Genomic DNA, 19,817 nt, shown 5'->3' with positions numbered 1-19,817 from the left:
GCTAAGACTTAGTAAAAGTGCCCCATTATTTGTTCAGTGTAATATTGCAAGTTCTTTCCCCCATAGCGCCCTATTTTTTTTAAAATCCATCTTACAGCGAGATCTTTATCCAAGGACATTCAGAAATTCCTCTAAGTTGTTTGTCGATCCTTTTTTTCCAGCTTCTCAACCTGCCTCAGTACAGTTTGCTAATATATTAGAGGATCAGGCAGTCTAGCGAGCATCCATTTAGAAGCATGTCTAGCAGTACTCTTAGCAAAGAAATGGTAAATCGACAATTTCCTAGCAAAGGTAAAATATGAGTTAGGCTTTAGTACCACTATATTATGTAGAAAGTCTATTGTATAAGTTTATATATATTGAGAGAGAGAGAAAAACTAACTGCGGGGTCCTTTTACCAAGCTGTAGGAAAAAGGGCCCTGTGCTAGCGACGGGGGTTTTGTTTCCCACGTGCCAGGGCCCTTTTTACTGCAGCGGGTAAAGAGCCCCCAGACAAACATGACCATGCGGTAAGAGAACCTTGATATAATCAAACTTTTTGGAACAAAGTGCTTAGAACGGAAAACAGAGTTAATTGACCTACACCTCTACCCAGGAAATCTAGACTGCCCAACTTGACATTTCGTTCTTTAGATTGTAAGCTCCTTTGAGCAAGGACCGTCCTTCTCTGTTTATTTTGTACAGCGCTGCGTAACCCTAGTAGCGCTCTAGAAATGTTAAGTAGTAGTAGTAGTAGCTCCATAAGATACATTTAGAGAAAAACACCATTTCGGGTTTTGCACTAGAGGCTGGAACTATTATATTTTGGGGTTGCTCTGGCAGTCAGTGGTCCCTAAAGGAAAAAAAATATATAAATTATATATCTGTATGGCTGATAGAATATATTCAACTAAATAACATATCCTGGATGCTCATGCCTCAATCAATGAAGAAATTGAAAAAAATGTCCTTTATTTCAGCAAGACAATCTGAAACATACTTTATCAGCTATGAATTACTTACAGGACAAAAACATTCTTTGAAATGGCCTTCACATACATAGAACTGAAAATATGTGGGAAGACGTCAAACATGCAGTACATGCACAGACCCAAGAATATTTCTTAGATATAAAATCTGTAAAAAGGAGTGAGGAAATTATCCCAGAAACAAAAACAAAGAATTCTTAGCTAGCTACAGAAAACATATGGAAGCTGTTATTTCTGAAAGTGGAGGTTTTACAAAATAATACCTGAAAGTGATATTTTAAAAATACAAAGAACTGCAACAGTAATTGCAATATTGCAAAATATCATGATGCTTAACTATGAAGAGTGGTGTTAGCTTATGTTTGCTCAAGGATTCATTGAAACTTTGTTTGACCAGAGGTGCATATATCTTTGCACACAACAGAAATATTTAGTTCAACTGTTCATGAGGGCATTTTCAAGTACTAACATGATACTGGGGAAACTGGAAGGGAAAACAAGAACCAAATGTTTTTTAAAATTACAAATATTTGCACCAATATTGCTCAGGCTTTAGTTTTTAGATGCTGCACTGGTGCATGTGTGTTGCATAGGGTGGTATTTATTATACCTGACAGAAAATATGTCCTTTATTACTGAAGGAAATTTTATTAGGTTTTAAGGGTAACAAACATCCAAATACAATACAAAAATAACAATCTATATAAATTCTCACCTTCTCTCTCACCTGCTGAAGCTCAATCTGTGCTGAAGCTCACTCTGTGGGAGGCAAACACAACACTCACTCTCACACTCAGGCACCACTGTCACTCATAGACCCGCCCCCCCAGCCACGCCCCTTCCGGACATAATTCGCAACCCCAACGTTCTAAATGAAGCCTCCAAATTGCTCCAAACCGGAAGTGTGAGACCTCAGAGATATCCTGTTTGCCCAGGCCTCCAAACCGGAACTCAGAACTCTGAAGCGCCGTATGCCCCGCCCTCGCGTCAGAACGTCATGATGACGAGGGCGGAGCACACTGCAGGAGCAGGACACAAACTCAGTCTCCCGGCTGGGACAGCGACGCTGCAAATGCTATCTCCCCGTGCCCGGCCCTCAGCGACTCGGCGGCCATGCCTCACACCGAACCTGCATCACAGAGGGGTTGCGGGGCAGCTGCCTCGCTGACGGTACGTCGATGCTGAAAACCCGATCTCCCCGTGCCCCAAAACCTTGCTAGCGCCCTTTTCATCTCTCCAAGAAACGGGTGTTTTTTAACTAGTGTTTTATAACTTCCATTCCATAAGAGAAACTATATAATAGACAGTTCTTATAAATGTAAAATAATAAGACATGTAAACTGGATAAAAATTGAATGTTATAGTAGTTCAAAAGTTTGAATTGAGTGAATACAGATCGAATTGTTATGCACTTTAATGGATGTTATAGGAATAGTACGTAAGACAAACAAGGAGGAAAAGATTTACTGAAGGACTGAATCAATTTCTTTGACTCTTGCCTAGTTTAACTAGACCATAAGCTTCACAGAGCAGGGACTATCCTGTATCTCTAAAGTACTGCATGTCTCTGGCAGCCATGAATAATCAACATCCTTGGCTAGAAACAAAGTTCATTAGGCCCACTGCTGGTTATTTCTTCAAACGATAAAGAGCAGAACGTCATACAATTCTCAAATACTTTCATTAACACATCCAGCATTAATTTTGATGATTGCATAACAGTGAACACATGCGCCTCATTTTCTTTCATCTTCATGAGAATGCGTTCTTGCATCTCAATTACTGAAATGTCTGTAGAATATACATCTTACATCTAACACACTGGCAAAAGCCATGATTACATCTGAAGTTCAGATCACTAAATATTTCCTCATATCAGCAACAACTAATTCTTCAGCTGTTAACATTCGTAGCAACCATCTCTAGGCAATAAGCAGCTGATAGGAAAGCCCAAAACAGATTAACAAGTCTTCTGCTGTTAACACTAGTACATACCATATTATTCTTCCTTAAAACTGGCTGGGTTCGCAATAAGCACATATGCGAAAGAAAGGTTTGATAAATGTCAATTCCTTTTCTCTTATATCTTATTACTAGTGAAAAAGGCCCGTTTCTGGAACGAATGAAACTGGCGCTAGCAAGGTTTTCTTGGGAGTGTGTATGTTTGAGAAAGAGAGCCAGAGTGAATGTGTGGGTGTGTGACAGAGTGAGACTGTCTGTGTGACAGTGTGTGTGTGAGAATGAGAGTGTGTGACAGGGCCCCGTTCCCTCCCCTCCTTTTCCTCCTCCTTCCCACACTTTGGGTTCCTTAAGGCTTTCAAAAGTCTATGTACCCCCGTGGCCCTAATGCCCAGTATCTGGATACCCCACCGCTTTCCTCCTCACCCCTCCCCCAAGATGTAATACTTTCACGTGCTTCATTTTTTTTTTTTAGTGTCCTATCTACCCTGTGTACAAATGCCCGGCATTCAGATTGTGTTCCTCTCGTAAATTTTCATTTCTTTCATTCATTCAGAACTTGCCCCCCTCCTCCCCTCCGAACACTTTTGGTTCCTTCAGTCTTAAAACTGTGCTATGTACCCTGTGTGCTAATGGCCAGCATTGAGATTGTTTTCCTGTCCCAAATTTGCATGTCTTTCAGTGGTTCAGAACTCCCCCCCCCCCCCCCCCCCCCTTCTCCAGTTTAACACTTTCGGTTCCTTCAGTCTTTTAAAACTCTCCTATCAACCCTGTGTCCTAATGGCCAGCACTGAGATTGTTTTGCTTTGCCAAATTGTCTGTCAGTGAGGTCACTGAGGTCAGTGCTTGCCTGCCTAGCAGACCACTTCCGGCAGGCACGGATGTTTGTGCAATTTACACAACACTTTCCAGTAATTGAAAAGAAAAGGTGTAATCAAAAATTAGGAAAACATTTTAGAGTCCCAGAGATTAAAACAGAATATATTAGATCTTGGTTAGTGGGGGAAGTAAATCCTACATAATACATAAAGAGGAAAAGGAAAGAGTAATGAAGTCATCCATATTCAGAGTGTGGTTCACTGAAGACTAAATCATGCATTCAGGAGCTAGTTCTTGTATCAAAAGGCTTGAACTGAGTAAGATAAAAATTAGAGCTGTACCAAATAGATTTTACTATTCGGCTCAATATGAATAATGAGCTTTGAGCTTTAACGTAACAAACAATAAAAGAAGCAATGTCAAGCGTTTTATTTTAGTAGGATTTAGCACAGTCGAGCCCCAGCTTATTTGTATTTGAATTTAAATCTCTACTTGGCCGAATACAAATAAACGCATTTGGGGGCGAACTGAATACAAATATTCAATACAGCCCTAAAATAAATAAGTTTTAACAATTACCTATCTATCCATCCATCCTCCACCGCCCCATTCCCACCCCCAATGTAATACAATATTTGTAGGAAAAAAGTAAAAGGTTAGCCCCAAGAAGGTAACTAAACGGTATCCAATCAGAATAAAGTGAACCCAGAATCATTAAATTTATACAGGGGGTCTGTTACAAAGCATCATCAGTAAGCCCAAAGTGGGCTTAATGAATGTTAAATCTGGACTACCGCCAGGCCCAACGGTAGATCCGCCATGAGCACGCGCCATTTCCAGGAGAAAAAGAAAACGCCCAGAAATTGCTTGCGTGGTGGTAACCCGGTTGTAATCGGGCATCGCTGCAAGTTTGCCCCGTTAACCGCAGGAGCTCTTATTGCCACCACAATGGGTGGTGGTAAGGGTTCCCTGCAACATGGTTTTCTTTGAATACTTAAATGACTCTTTATGATGAGGTCAGAAAAGATTGCCTTCTAATAACGCTCCCATGCTGATCTTTAATACTGGGGGGGGGGGGTCTTTTATTAAAGTTTAGCTTGAGTTACCTGCAGCAGGGCCCATTTTATTCCTATGAACCCTGCTGCAGATAACTCAAGCTAAGCTTTAATAAAAGACCCCCATTGTGCTCTGCACTCGTGGACAACTACTGTACTTGGCGCCTAAAAAAAAAAAAAATGGGCACTGTAATTAGTGCTGACTAAGCGTGTTTTATAATCTTTGCCTAGATTTAGGTGCCGATTTATAAAATACGCTTAGTTGATATTTTAGTGCCTAAATCTATGTGCATCCATTTACACCAGAAAAAGCTGTGTAAATCCCCATGTGCAGATTTAGGTGGTGTGCCATATTCTATAACTAAGCGTCAATTTCGGAATGCCCACGAAACACCCATTTCCCCGCTCATAACCGTTCCACTTTTTGCCTGCGCGTTAGAAGTTCGGTGCATATCGTTACAGAATACACTTAGCGATTTTTATGCCTAAATTCGGTGCCAATTAGTGCTCATTATTGCATGTTAAGTGCTGATAATCAGAATCTGTGCCAATTTCAGCACCTAAATCTAAGCACACTATATAGAATCTGGAGGTAAAGGGGGTAAGTTATCAGGGTGATCTATTTAGTACAGGGTTCCATTTTATGCAACGAGACCGTGTGGTAAAATAACTTTGTCTTATTATTAACCCATGTTGATGATGACCCCCCCCCCCCCCCCCCCCAAATAAAAAAAACCTCCTTTGAGTTTAATCAATTTTAAAATGTTAATCATGGTACTTGCCATGTTCTTTATTTTCAACATTTTACATTTTTTAGTTTTTATTGAATTTTTGTAAACAGAGTAACAACAAAAACAAAACATTAAGCCAGAGCACATTCTGAAATGTTTTCAACCCAGTCCTCAGGGCACACCTAGCTAGTTGGGGTTTTCAGGATATCCCCCTTGAATTTAATGGTTAGGTGTACTCCAAGGACTGAGTTGAAACCCTCTGCTTTACGTGACCTGTCTAGTAGACAGAATATATAGTGACAGATATAATGTAGGTGTTGCACACATTTTCAGGAAATAGTAATACATGTGTATTTGAATGATTTCAACCATTCTGTCCTAAACGTCCAACCAGTAGTACTTTAGTGTACCTATATCCTGTTAAGACCAACACAAATTTGACAAAACACTAGCTTTGTTGCTTAATAGGGATCCATGATTCCTTATAAATTAAGAATAGTTTGCAGTATTCGTGCAGAACCTAAAGGCCTATTGACTGTGGACCAAAACCGTAACTACTGTTTCTGACAACAGAGAGAGGCTACTTTATAAAACTTTATTTTAGTAATACGTATGTCCCAATAGTGCACCAAAAATCATTTAAAGAATAGAGAAGACGTATATTGCATTTTTTGGGACGTATGGGCCCCTTTCACTAAGGTACGGCAAAAAGGGCAGGTGCTGGCCTCGGTGTGGGTTTTTCACGCGTGCCGAGGGCCCCCCCCCCCCCCCCCCTTTTTACTGCAGCAAGTAAATGGGAAGTCTCTCCTGCAGGAAATGGCCGCGCGGCAAGTAAAGGTGGCGGTAAAGGCTCCCTCTCTAACCCAGCAATAACTAGGCAGTGATTACCGCTCGCACGCCTGGTTCTTTTCGCTGTCCTTTGGTTCATGTTGTCCTGCCGAGCTCCGAGAAGGCTGTGCCTGGGTGTGAGTAATGGTGACCTGACATAGCTCCTACCTGCCTTCTCCAGCCTGCATCGTCTGTTCCTGCCTGTGTCCTCTGCCCCGGCCTGCATCGTCTGTTCCTGCCTGCGTCCTCTGCCCCGGCCTGCATCGTCTGTTCCTGCCTGTGTCCTCTGCCCCGGCCTGCAGCTTAACCGAGAGGATTGGGATTTTAATGGATATACCTTCATAATTGCTCACAACTAATGTTTCTGGTCGGCTGCTGCCTTCTATCCATTATCTTCATCTCACTGTTCTTCAAGATCTTACTGACTCTTTTGCTAGTTACTCTCTACTACTGCTTCTGCTCTGCATATTGCATTACCCTATTTTGTATTTCTTATATTTATCTTTTATTGAATTTTATTTATCATATTATTGGCTACTACCTCTTAATGCCTTTACTATCCCCCTCCTAGTTTGCTCTGAACCTCCACCCCCTTCAGCTTATTCTGAGCATTTCTGAAGGAGATAGAGCAGCTTTTAAACTAGAAATGGGGGGAAGGCCGACAGTCGCTCAAAAGAGCATGGTTCGGGATAAGGTATCTTTCAAAGATATCACCATAACAGGGAAGATAGAGTATCCTGATAGTGAGGTTGCAAAAGAGATTGTAGTAGATCGGGTATCTTTAAATAACAATAAAAATCAGACAAAAGATTGCCAATTAATACTGTCAAGTACTAAGCATGATGTACTTAGGAACAACAAACATAGTTTGAAATGTCTATATGCGAATGCCAGGAGCCTAAGAAATAAGATGGGGGAGTTGGAATATATTGCACTAAATGAAAAATTAGATATAATAGGCATCTCTGAGACCTGGTGGAAGGAGGATAACCAGTGGGACACTGTCATACCGGGGTACAAATTATATCGTAGTGATAGGGTGAATCGGATTGGTGGAGGGGTAGCATTGTATATTAACGAGAGCCTTGAATCAAATAGATTGAAAATTCTGCAGGAAACAAAACACTCCTTGGAATCACTGTGGATTGAAATTCCATGTGCAAAGGGGAAAAGGATAGTGATAGGAGTGTACTACCGTCCGCCTGGCCAGGACGAACAGACGGATGCGGAAATGTTAAAGGAAATCAGGGACGCAAACAAACTGGGCAACACAATAATAATGGGGGATTTCAATTACCCGCATATAGACTGGGCTAATGTAACATCTGTACACGCAAGGGACATAGGATTTCTTGATGAAATCAAGGACAGCTTCATGGAACAGCTAGTTCAGGAGCCGACAAGAGAAGGAAAAATACTAGACTTAGTCCTTAGTGGTGCTCATGATCTAGTACAGGGGGTAACGATACGAGGGCCGCTAGATAACAGTGATCATAATATGATCGGTTTTGATATTGGCATTGAAGGAAGTGAAACTAGGAAATCAAGTACGCTAGCGTTTAACTATAGAAAAGGTGATTACGACAAAATGAGAAAAATGGTGAAAAAAAGACTGAAAGGAGCAGTTCGCAGAGTAAAAAACTTGCATCAGGCGTGGATGCTGTTTAAAAACACCATCCTGGAGGTTCAGGACAAATATATTCCACGTATTAGAAAAAAGGGAAAAAAGACTAAACGTCAGCCGGCGTGGCTAAACAGTAAGATAAAGGAAATCATTAGAGCCAAAAAACAATCCTTCAGAAAGTGGAGAAGAGAACCAACTGAAAGTAACAGGATAGATCATAAGGAATGCCAAGCCAAATGCAAAGCGGAGATAAGGAGGGCAAAAAAGGACTTTGAGAAGAAATTAGCGTTGGAAGCAAAAATACATAGTAAAAATTTTTTTAGATACATTAAAAGCAGGAAACCGGCCAAAGAGTCGGTTGGGCCGCTGGACGAAAATGGTGTTAAAGGGGCGATCAAGGAGGACAAAGCCGTAGCGGAGAAATTAAATGAATTCTTTGCTTCGGTCTTCACCGAGGAGGATTTGGGGGGGACACCGGTGCCGGAAAGAATATTTGAAGCGGGGGAGTCGGAGAAACTAAACAAATTCTCTGTAACCTTGGAGGATGTAATGGGTCAGTTCAGCAAGCTGAAGAGTAGTAAATCACCGGGACCTGATGGTATTCATCCCAGAGTATTAATAGAACTAAAAAATGAACTTGCGGAGCTACTGTTAGAAATATGCAATCTGTCCCTAAAATCGAGTGTAGTACCGGAAGACTGGAGGGTAGCCAATGTTACTCCGATTTTTAAGAAGGGTTCCAGAGGAGATCCGGGAAATTATAGACCGGTGAGTCTGACGTCGGTGCCGGGCAAGATGGTGGAGGCTATTATTAAGAATAAAATTGCAGAGCATATACAAAAACATGGACTGATGAGACAAAGTCAGCACGGATTTAGTGAAGGGAAGTCTTGCCTCACCAATCTAATGCATTTTTTTGAGGGGGTAAGCAAACATGTGGACAATGGGGAGCCGGTTGATATTGTATATCTGGATTTTCAGAAGGCGTTTGACAAAGTGCCGCACGAAAGACTCCTGAAGAAATTGCAGAGTCATGGAATCGGAGGTAGGGTATTATTATGGATTAAGAACTGGTTGAAAGATAGGAAGCAGAGAGTAGGATTGCGTGGCCAGTATTCTCAGTGGAGGAGGGTAATTAGTGGGGTCCCGCAGGGGTCTGTGCTGGGTCCGTTGCTTTTTAATGTATTTATAAATGACCTAGAGATGGGAATAACTAGTGAGGTAATTAAATTCGCCGATGACACAAAATTATTCAGGGTCGTCAAGTCGCAGGAGGAATGTGAACGATTACAGGAGGACCTTGCGAGACTGGGAGAATGGGCGTGCAAGTGGCAGATGAAGTTCAATGTTGACAAGTGCAAAGTGATGCATGTGGGTAAGAGGAACCCGAATTATAGCTACGTCTTGCAAGGTTCCGCGTTAGGAGTTACGGATCAAGAAAGGGATCTGGGTGTCGTCGTCGATGATACGCTGAAACCTTCTGCTCAGTGTGCTGCTGCGGCTAGGAAAGCGAATAGAATGTTGGGTGTTATTAGGAAGGGTATGGAGTCCAGGTGTGCGGATGTTATAATGCCGTTGTATCGCTCCATGGTGCGACCGCACCTGGAGTATTGTGTTCAGTACTGGTCTCTGTATCTCAAAAAAGATATAGTAGAATTGGAAAAGGTACAGCGAAGGGCGACGAAAATGATAGTGGGGATGGGACGACTTTCCTATGAAGAGAGGCTGAGAAGGCTAGGGCTTTTCAGCTTGGAGAAGAGACGGCTGAGGGGAGATATGATAGAAGTGTATAAAATAATGAGTGGAATGGATCGGGTGGATGTGAAGCGACTATTCACGCTATCCAAAAATACTAGGACTAGAGGGCATGAGTTGAAGCTACAGTGTGGTAAATTTAAAACGAATCGGAGAAAATGTTTCTTCACCCAACGTGTAATTAGACTCTGGAATTCGTTGCCGGAGAACGTGGTACGGGCGGTTAGCTTGACGGAGTTTAAAAAGGGGTTAGATAGATTCCTAAAGGACAAGTCCATAGACCGCTATTAAATGGACTTGGAAAAATTCCGCATTTTTAGGTATAACTTGTCTGGAATGTTTTTACGTTTGGGGAGCGTGCCAGGTGCCCTTGACCTGGATTGGCCACTGTCGGTGACAGGATGCTGGGCTAGATGGACCTTTGGTCTTTCCCAGTATGGCACTACTTATGTACTTATGTACTTATGTACCAAAAAAAAAAATCTGTTATGGTTCCAGTACACCTGCCCTTCTTGGCACTATCCCTTCCCAATCTGTATCTCCTTACAAAACCTCTTCCCACCATTGGAGCACATTGTCTTCCCTCTGTATTCACCATCTCTTTCCCTCTCTTCACCATCTCTTTTTTCCACCCCCTTCACAGCTCTCAACCCTCAACACTTCCTTCCTTCCATTCACCCCTCGCCTTCTTACCTGAATACATCTCGTCTTCGTTGCTGTCGTCATACATCTCCTACTCCTTCTGCTCTCCGCTGGTGACATTATTCCCAATCATGGTCCCCCTCATCAGCCCTCAACCTATTCGTGTAGGCCTTACTGTGATACCTCCAATCTTATTTCTATTCCTTTCCATGCCCCTTCTTCTCAACCCTTCTCTTGTGCTCTATGGAACGCCCGCTCTGCAACAAACTCACCTACATCCATGACCTCTTTATCTCTCATAACCTTCATCTGCTTGCCCTAACTGAAACCTGGCATCACCCTGAAGACTCTGCTTCAATTGCGGCCCTATGCCATGGAGGTTATCTCTTCTCCCATACTCCTCGCTTGGTTGGCCGTGGAGGCGGTGTAGGACTACTACTTTCACCCTCCTGTAAATTTCAACCCATTCTTCCATCTCAATCTCACTGCTTTTCTTCCTTTGAAGTCCACTCAGATCTGTCTCTTCGCTCCTCTACCTCGCCAGGTTGCAGTCATTTGTTGACCCCCTGCTAACTTCCCCTCTTCCTTTCTCACTGACTTTGATGCCTGGCTCTCCTTCTTTCTCGAACCTTCATCTCCTTCCCTCATTCTTGGGGATTTTAACTTTCATGCTAATGACCCCCCTGACTCTTATGCTTCTAAATTCCTTGCCTTAACATCCTCCTTCAATCTTCAACTGTACTCACTGCCCCTACTCACCAGAATGGCCACTGTTTTGATCTTGTACTCTTCTCCAACTGCTCACCCTCCAATTTCCTTGCCTCAACTCTCCCCCTATCTGACCATCATCTTATAACTTTCACACTTCAACACCCTCCTCCCCAGTCCCGTCCTATTCTAACCAACACTTTAGGAATCTACAGGCTATTCACCCTTCTACCCTGTCCTCCAGTATCTCAAATGTCTTCTCTACTGCTATGTCAACCAAGTCCGTCAATGAGGCTCTCTCTTCTTATAATACTATTCTGTCATCTGCCCTGGACACTTTCGCTCCTCCCGTGTCTTGTCCCATTAATCGTACCAAACCCCAACCTTGGCTAACCCCTACAATCCGCTACCTACGCTCTCGTGCCCGCTCTGCTGAATGCCTTTGGCTTAAATCTCGTGCCCTTGTTGACTTCATTCACTTCAAATTATTGCTGGCCTCCTTCCAATCTGCTCTCCAACTTGCCAAACAGGACTATTACATCCAATTGACTAACTGTATTTTTTTTTTTTTTTTTTTTTTTTAATCATTTATAATTTTTCATTTTACAAGGGTCACTTGCAAACACTAATACAGAGATGATTGCACATTAATACAATATAAGAAGAAAACAATCCCAACTAGATATATGGATTATATACAATCTTTTTTTTTTTCTTAGACAACAAAGTGAAGAAAAATAGGGAGAGTGAAATAAGACAAGGAGATCAATTAAACAGTAAACAGAAAAAAGAAAACATGGTATTAACCTGATTATCCCCAGATATTACTCATCTAATACATTATTCCACATTGATCATCTGGTTGGCTTCCTCAAGACCAAATACGGCATATAGTCAACTCATTTCATCGAGAACATACTTATTGTCCAGGTTTTAGTTAGAAATAATACATCTGATTACATTCTCTCTCTTAACGATACATATACTCAAGTCTCTAATTGAAATCCCACTGATTAAAGCAATCCCAGTTTTCACAGGCTTCACTCCTTTCGAAGTAATAATTAAGGAAATATTTCTGAGGATAACTTTAGGAGTCATACCTGGAACTCTGGGGAAAAAAACAATCTTGACATTAATCATCCACAAAAACATCCACCTTATTATTCATTTCTGGTTTCTGGTCCATTATCATTTTCAAGATCATAACCACTTGTACAGAACTTCATCTGTCATATCAATTTTTTCACTCTCAGAGGGTTCAGTCAAATTGTCCATGCAACTCTCCAATAAGATCATATCTGAAACAAAGTTATTTACTACCGCCGTTAGGTCCCGAAGCGCCTTCCAGATGGTATTCAATGTAATCTCCACGGAAGCCAAAAACTCCAAGATGATTTCTCTTGAGGTGTTTAGGAGTGGTTCCGCCGATTTGGGTTTTGCTGTAAACGTTCTTCGTTTCAGCATATGCCTCTAACTCACTCCTCCACTCCTTTGGACACGGTGGTTGAATAATTCAGGAGCCAACCCTTTCATCTGTGGGCAGTTCGATGTGCAGCGGTCCCACACTTGCTGCTCAGGGGACAAAACGCTGGCCATCAGCGGCTGACCGCCGGTTGTTCCCTTCCTCTCGGTTAAGGAAAATGCAATTGCAGAGAGAAAATTTACATAAAGACAGAACCTCAGAGGGCAGCTGGGCCGTTGGGCATACGAACTCCAGGTCACCATCTCACCACTCTCCCAGTTTGGGACACTGTCTGGTTTCTCCTCAGAGGCTTGTCTGATATGGGTAGCCCTTCAGCATAGCCCTCTGAGTCATTGAAACACAGAAGCCCCTCCACCACTACAAGGTGGTGTCCCTTCGGAGGGGCAATTGACTAACTCTATTGGTTCAAACCGTTAGACGTCTCTGCCATGCTAAACTCTCTCCTCAAAGTGCCTTCTCCTCCAGCTCCCCCTTCACATTCTCCCCAGACTCTGGCTGATTACTTTCATGATAAGGTTCACAAGATTAAACTTAAATTCACAACCAGCTCTCCTCCACCCCTTCTTCCCTTAGTCCACTCTCTCAACCCTCTTACCCCTGCCTCCTTTTCTTCCTTCTCTGAAATCACTGAAGAAGAAACTACTTCTTCTTTCATCCTCAAAACTAACCACTTGCTCCACTGACCCTATTCCCACTCATCTACTCAACACTATCTCTCCTGCTGTCACCCCTCTCATCTGTCAATTCTTCAATCTGTCACTTTCCACTGCGACTGTCCCTGATGCCTTCAAACATGCCGTGGTCACCACACTCCTCAAAAGACCTTCTCTGGATCCTACCTCTCCTTCCAACTATCGCCCCATCTCCCTCCTCCCTTTCTTATCCAAGATACTAGAACGTGCTGTCCACCGTTGCTGCCTTGACTTTCTTCTCAACTTATTCTTAACCCACTCAATCTGGCTTTTGTCACCTTCATTCAACTGAAACAGCACTTGCTAAAGTCTCTAATGATCTATTCCTAGCTAAATCCAAAGGGCTCTATTCTATCCTCCTCCTCAATCTTTCTGCTGATTTTGACACTGTTGATCACAGCCTACTCATTGACACTCTGTCCTTACTTGGATTTCAGAATTCTGCTCTCTCATGGTTTTCTTCCTATCTCTCACAGCGTTCTTTTAGTGGAGCCTCCTCTATCCCGCTGTCAGTGGGTGTATCTCAAGGATCCGTCCTAGGACCTCTCCTTTTCTCCATCTATACTTCCTCCCTTGGTGCTCTGATCTCTTCCCACGGTTTTCAGTATCACCTTTACGCTGACTCCCCCCAGATCTACCTCTCCACACCAGAAATCTCGGAAGAAATCCAGTCCAAGGTATCTGCCTGCCTCTCTGACATTGCTACCTGGATGTCGCACCGCCACCTGAAGCTCAATGTGTCCAAAACTGAGCTCCTTATCTTCCCACCTAAACCAACCTCTCCCCTTCCCCATTCTCTATTTCTGTCGACAACATGCTCATTCTTCCTGTCTCATCTGTTCGTAACCTTGGGGTCATCTTTGACTCCTCCCTCTCCTCTGCACATATCCAACAGATTGCTAAAACCTGTCGTTTCTTCCTTTATAATATCGCCAAAATTCGCCCTTTCCTTTCTGAACACGCTATCAGAACCCTCATCCACACTCTCATCGCCTCTCGCTTAGATTACTGCAACTTGCTTCTCACAGATCTTCCACTCAGCCACCTCTCTTCTCTTCAATCTGTTAAGAATTCTGCTGCATGACTAATATTTCGCCAAAGTCGTTATGCCCATATCAGCCCTCTCCTGAAGTCACTTCACTGGCTCTCCGTTTCCGTATAACATTCAAGCTCCTCTTGTTGACTTACAAGTGCATTCACTCTGCAGCCCCTCACTACCTCTCCACCCTCATCTCTCCATACACTCCTTCCCAGGAACTCCGTTCACTAGGCAAATCTCTCCTAGTTGCACCCTTCTCCTCCATCGCTAACTCCAGACTCCGTTCCTTTTGTCTCGCCGCACCTTATGCCTGGAATGGACTTCCTGAGCCGTTACGACTAGCTCCATCCCTGGCCGCCTTCAAATCCGGGCTAAAGGCCTACCTGTTTGATGCTGCTTTTGACTCCTAACTTGTCACTTGCTCGTAACCTTTATCTTGTCTTCCTGTCTTCAGTAGCCCCTTTCCCTATGTGTCCTGTCTCTTAACCTTATCCTTATTGGTCCTGTCTGTCCTGATTTAGATTGTAAGCTCTTTTGAGCAGGGACTGTCTTTTCTTCATGTTCAATTGTGAAGCGCTGCGTACGACTGGTAGCGCTATAGAAATGATTTATAGTAGTAGTAGGGTACACTTCAGCGCTACAAAAATATATATTTTTGTAGCGCCGGATATGACTGCGCACTACGGGTGGGAAGTACCACCCAGGTACCACGGTAGCCCGGCGGTGGTACTTGTTTAGCGAGCAGGAAGCCTGCATTGGGCATACTGCTGCTTAGTAAAAGGGGCCCGTTTACTTTGAATGGGCTGAGTCGGCATTGCTGCGCGGCTTTGTAAACGCAGGGGGGGAAATTAGCAAAACTGTTCTCTTCCATGCTGCTCTTACCAGGAACATTTATTTTGTTTTTTATTTATTGGTTTGTTTTCATTTTAAAAAAATTTGCTTCTAATTGAGGGTGCATAGCTTAAAGCAGGGTTTTGTGGCTTATTGTTTTTTACTTTGGTTCATTGATAGGGTTTTTTTTTTTTTTTTTTTTTTTTTTTTTTTTTAGAAAAAAAAAAATTACGCTGAAGAAAATCAAAAATCAATGTATATGTGGAGCTTTCACTGTCATATTTCTTAAAGCTCCAACTACTTACAAATTTAGGGGTATGTTTACTAAAGAGCATTTAGGATTATGCACTTTTAAACATGGACTAACATGCAAAAGCAAAGTGCCTTACATGTAAAGGCTCTGTCAGCTTTTGGTGTGTCCAGCATGCCTCCTGCAGTTTCCGCACAGACAAGTACTCTTGATACATCTTCCATTCAGGCATGAGCATGGATGCATACAATACCATTAGTGTTAAGTGAACCTGCATTAACTACATAGTCCACACCCATCCTCCACCCATACTTGCTGAGTCCCCGCTGCTTTCTGCACTAAGCAGTTATTGCCGGACTTCTACCACACTGGTTGTTTTAACGCATGCTAGATATTGGAATGTGCTAAATCTCATATGCACCTTAGTAAATATGCCTCTCAATATGAATAGTTAATCATTATTTTAAAGTTCTAATTGCTTTTTAATTCATTTTTGGAGGCAAACCTAGCCGTTCAGAGTTTTAGGGTTACTGTCTTCATTGTATGCATATGTTTCTTATTCATATCCAATGTGGTGGTCTCACTAAGTGTGCCTCCAGGAAAGGAGTGAGAAGCACTATCCTAATAGCTGAGACTCTCTAAAATCAATGTCTCCATAGATATGCTTTTGATCTTGGAGAGCAATTGAATTGATGTACCCATAAGGTCATTTCATATGAATGTAAATAAAATGGAGTAAAAACAGATCCAGGGAGGGAGGAGGGGCAGGAAGGTGCTCTTTCAAATGATTGTATTGCTGCTTTTATATCAATTTATAAATGGATAAATATTCTTATATGTGAAACTTTATTTCTCCAGGTTGTGATGGCGGATTTCCCTACCTTATCGCAGGAAAATATATTCAAGACTTTGGCATTGTAGAAGAGGAATGCTTCCCCTATCTTGGTAGAGATTCCCCATGCACTGTGAAAAGTGACTGTTACCGATACTACACTTCAGAATATCATTATGTTGGAGGGTTTTATGGAGGTTGCAATGAGGCTCTCATGAAGCATGAACTGGTTAAGTCCGGGCCTTTGTCTGTGGCGTTTGAGGTTTATGATGATTTTCTACATTACAAAGGAGGAATCTACCACCACACTGGTCTACGGGACCCTTTCAACCCTTTCGAGTTAACTAACCATGCTGTCCTGCTCGTAGGGTATGGTAGTGATCCACACACAAACGTAAACTATTGGGTAATAAAAAATAGCTGGGGAACCTCTTGGGGTGAAGAAGGTTACTTCAGAATCCGAAGAGGCAATGATGAGTGTGCAGTTGAAAGTATAGCAGTAGCCGCTTACCCTATACCAAAACTGTAATGAGTAAAAGTGGTATATGGGTTTAATTTTAAGCAGCAAAATCTGTTTTGTGAAATATTTTCCCAAATTATGTGCCAAACATTTTATGCTGATTTCCCTTACAAAGGTGTGAATCAGATTTTTTTTTATATATAGTAATCATTAGGTGCCTTGAATTTTTATCAGAATGCTGATGTGTTCACTATTAAGCCATACGGTTTTTTATGTATTTTTTAAAAAGCTTTTAACAATACATGCCTGAACAGAGGCGATTTTATGTGACTGTTTTGTACTTTGTCTTCATCCACCAACTTTTAAGTTATGGATTTTAGGCAATGATTTAAAATCTGAAAGGGATTATTGTGCCTTTAGTTTCTATCCAAAAAAAAAAAAGTTCAAGACTTCTATGGGGCTCATTTTCAAAGCACTTAGAGTTACAAAGTTCTATAGGTTACTATCCAGCTTATTTTCAAAAGAGAAGGGTGGCCATCTTCCAACACAAATCGGGAGATGGCCGCCCATCTCTCAAGGCCAGCGAAATCGGCATAATCGAAAGCCGATTTTCGCCAGCCTCAACTGCTTTCTGTCGCAGAGTCGGCCAAACTTCAAGGGGGCGTGTTGGCAGTGTACAGAAGAAGGGACATGGGCGTGCTTACGAGATGGCCGGCTTCAGCTTATAATGGAAAAAAGAAAACTGGCCCTGATGAGAATTTGCTCCGCTTTATTTGGTTCCTTTTTTTTTTTTTAGGTCCAAGTCCCAAAAAAGTGCCCAAATTGCCCCGATGACCACTGGAGGGAATCGGGGATGACCTCCCCTGACTCCCCCAGTGGTCACTAACCCCCCTCCCACCCTAAAAAAACAAACTTTAAAAACTTTTTTTGCCAGCTTCTTATGCCACACTCAAGTCATACATCGCAGTACTACGCAGGTCCCTGGAGCAGTTTTAGTGGGTGCAGTGCATGTCAGGCAGGTGGACCCAGGCCCTCCCCCCCCCTATCTGTTACACTTATGGTGGAAAATGGGAGCCCTTCAAAACCCACCCAAAACCTACTATACCCACATGTAGGTGCCCCCCTTCACCCCTTGGGGCTATGGTAGTGGTGGATAGTTGTGGGGAGTGGGTTTTGGGAGGCTCAGCACCCAAGGTAAGGGAGCTGTGTACCTGGGAGCAATTATTGAAGTCCATTGCAGTGCCCGGTTGGTGTCCTAGCATGTCAGGGGGACCAGTGCACTACGAATCTTGGCCCCTCCCACGACCAAAGGACTTGGATTTGGTCGTATTTGAGATGGCCGGCTTCGGTTTCCATTATGGCTGAAAATCGAGACTGACCATCTCTAAGTGCGGCGATCTCAACATTTCGACCTAAATGTTGAGATTTGGCCGGCCCCAACCGTATAATCAAAATGAAAGATAGCCACCATCTCGTTCGGTAATACGGTTCGCTCCGCCCCTTCGTGGCGCCGTCCTTGGAGATGGCTGCCCTTAGCCATGGCCGGCCCCGTTCGAAAATGCCCCTCTGTCTCATTTTCAATTAAGAAAAACATTCAAAAAGTGAAATAAAGCTGCATCTGGACATTTTTCTCACAAAAACATCCAAATTAATATTTTTAAAACCATATTTTAGATGTTTTTCTGTGAAGTCTGTCTAAAGTGCATTCAAATCACAAGGGGGGGGGGGGTGTCGGGGGTGTTTTGAAGGCTGGACTAGGGTGTCCCTAACACTTGGACATTTTACAGCCATAATGGAAGAAAACAAAAATGTCCAGGACTAAAACCAAGATAATTTTTTCAGAACGAATGTCACAACAAGGTGCCCTAAATGACCAGATGACCACTGGATGGAATTATGGGTGACCCCCTCCCACCCCAAAAAAAGTGAATAAAAATATGACTTACCAGCCTCTGACAGTCTTGGATGTTAAAATCAGGTCTATTAGAGCAGCATGCAGGTCCCTGGAGTAGTCTAGTGGTTGGTGCAGTGCACTATGGAGTGGGGAACTCAGGTCCCTATCTCCATCTACCTGTCACACCCCTCCCAAAGTCACCAAAACCCTGCTGTACCTACATATAGGTGCTCCCTTCACCTATAAGGGCTATTGTAGTGTTGTAGATTGGGGGGAGGGGTCAGTGTTTTGGGTGGGTTTTAGAGGGCTCAGGGGACAAGACGAGAGCAAAAGGTGAGATTAGTACCTGGCAGCTTGAAGTGCACAAAAGTGGGCTCTAGGGTGCCCCATTGCTCTCTTAGGATGTCTAGGGGACCAGTCTACTAAAAATGCTGGCTCCTCCTACATCCCAATGGTATGAATGTGTACATTTTGCACATATTCAAGTGTTTCTGTTTTGTTTCTTCAAAAATGGACCAAAATAAGTCCAAAGCACAAAACCTTGTTGATACAGTATTTTTTTGGGGAAAAAAAAGTTGTTCTTTTTTGAAAATGACCATCTTTCCTATTTGGATTTTGGACATTTTGTATATAACATCCAAAATCGGACTTGATGTCATGCCCCCTGTGTAACGTTGTAAGTGTTTTGAAAATATGCCTCCTTTTAAACTTCCCCCTCCCCCCTTTATTTTTGGAAAAAACAGCAATAAAGTATTAAGAATTTACCCTGATCCTAGAGTAACATAAATAAAATGAGTTTTTCTGCTTCACATTTTGCTTTGACTTTGCATTTTCTCCCCCAGGTGCAACAACTATAACTGTTGCCAGCAGCACGGTGACACACATCAAGTACAACAATGTTAAAAAGACTGACTAATCCTCAAAAGTTACTCAAGCATGTTAGATCAGTTCAGTTAAATCATAGACAACTTATCTCCTTTCTTCTCAATTAGAGTTTCTGGATTTCTTTTCTTATAAGGCCGTTTGTACGACAACTTTCTTTATACTCCTTTCAGGCTCCTATTCCTCTATCCCTTTTCCAGAATTAACGATCAGCAAGCAACTTGCTTAAAACATGACATTTTAAACTTAATTTGTATGAAAGAATTCCCTTAGGCCTTTCATTAGTGGCTTTCAAAACTGTTCATGCTCCATGTTGCGTACAGCATAGGAGAAACTTTTGGCAGCAACTGGACCTTCTTTCAACT

The 19,817-nt window shown here is 42.6% G+C and overlaps 1 protein-coding gene across 1 annotated transcript in view; it reads left to right on the top strand.

Annotated features, from left to right (window-relative positions):
- CTSC (cathepsin C) overlaps nt 1-17,006 on the top strand; it is a 78,736-nt gene extending 61,730 nt beyond the window's left edge. Inside the window, exon 7 of the mRNA XM_030200159.1 lies at nt 16,243-17,006. Within this exon, the coding sequence (XP_030056019.1) occupies nt 16,243-16,745 (503 nt within the window). The 3' untranslated portion in view covers nt 16,746-17,006. The remainder of the gene's footprint in view (nt 1-16,242) is intronic.
- Nucleotides 17,007-19,817: the final 2,811 nt, after the last annotated feature.

This window comes from Microcaecilia unicolor, chromosome 4 (assembly GCF_901765095.1).
Source record: "Microcaecilia unicolor chromosome 4, aMicUni1.1, whole genome shotgun sequence".
NCBI classification, from domain to species: Eukaryota; Metazoa; Chordata; class Amphibia; order Gymnophiona; family Siphonopidae; genus Microcaecilia; species Microcaecilia unicolor.
This window is presented reverse-complemented; position numbering and strand designations above follow the sequence as displayed.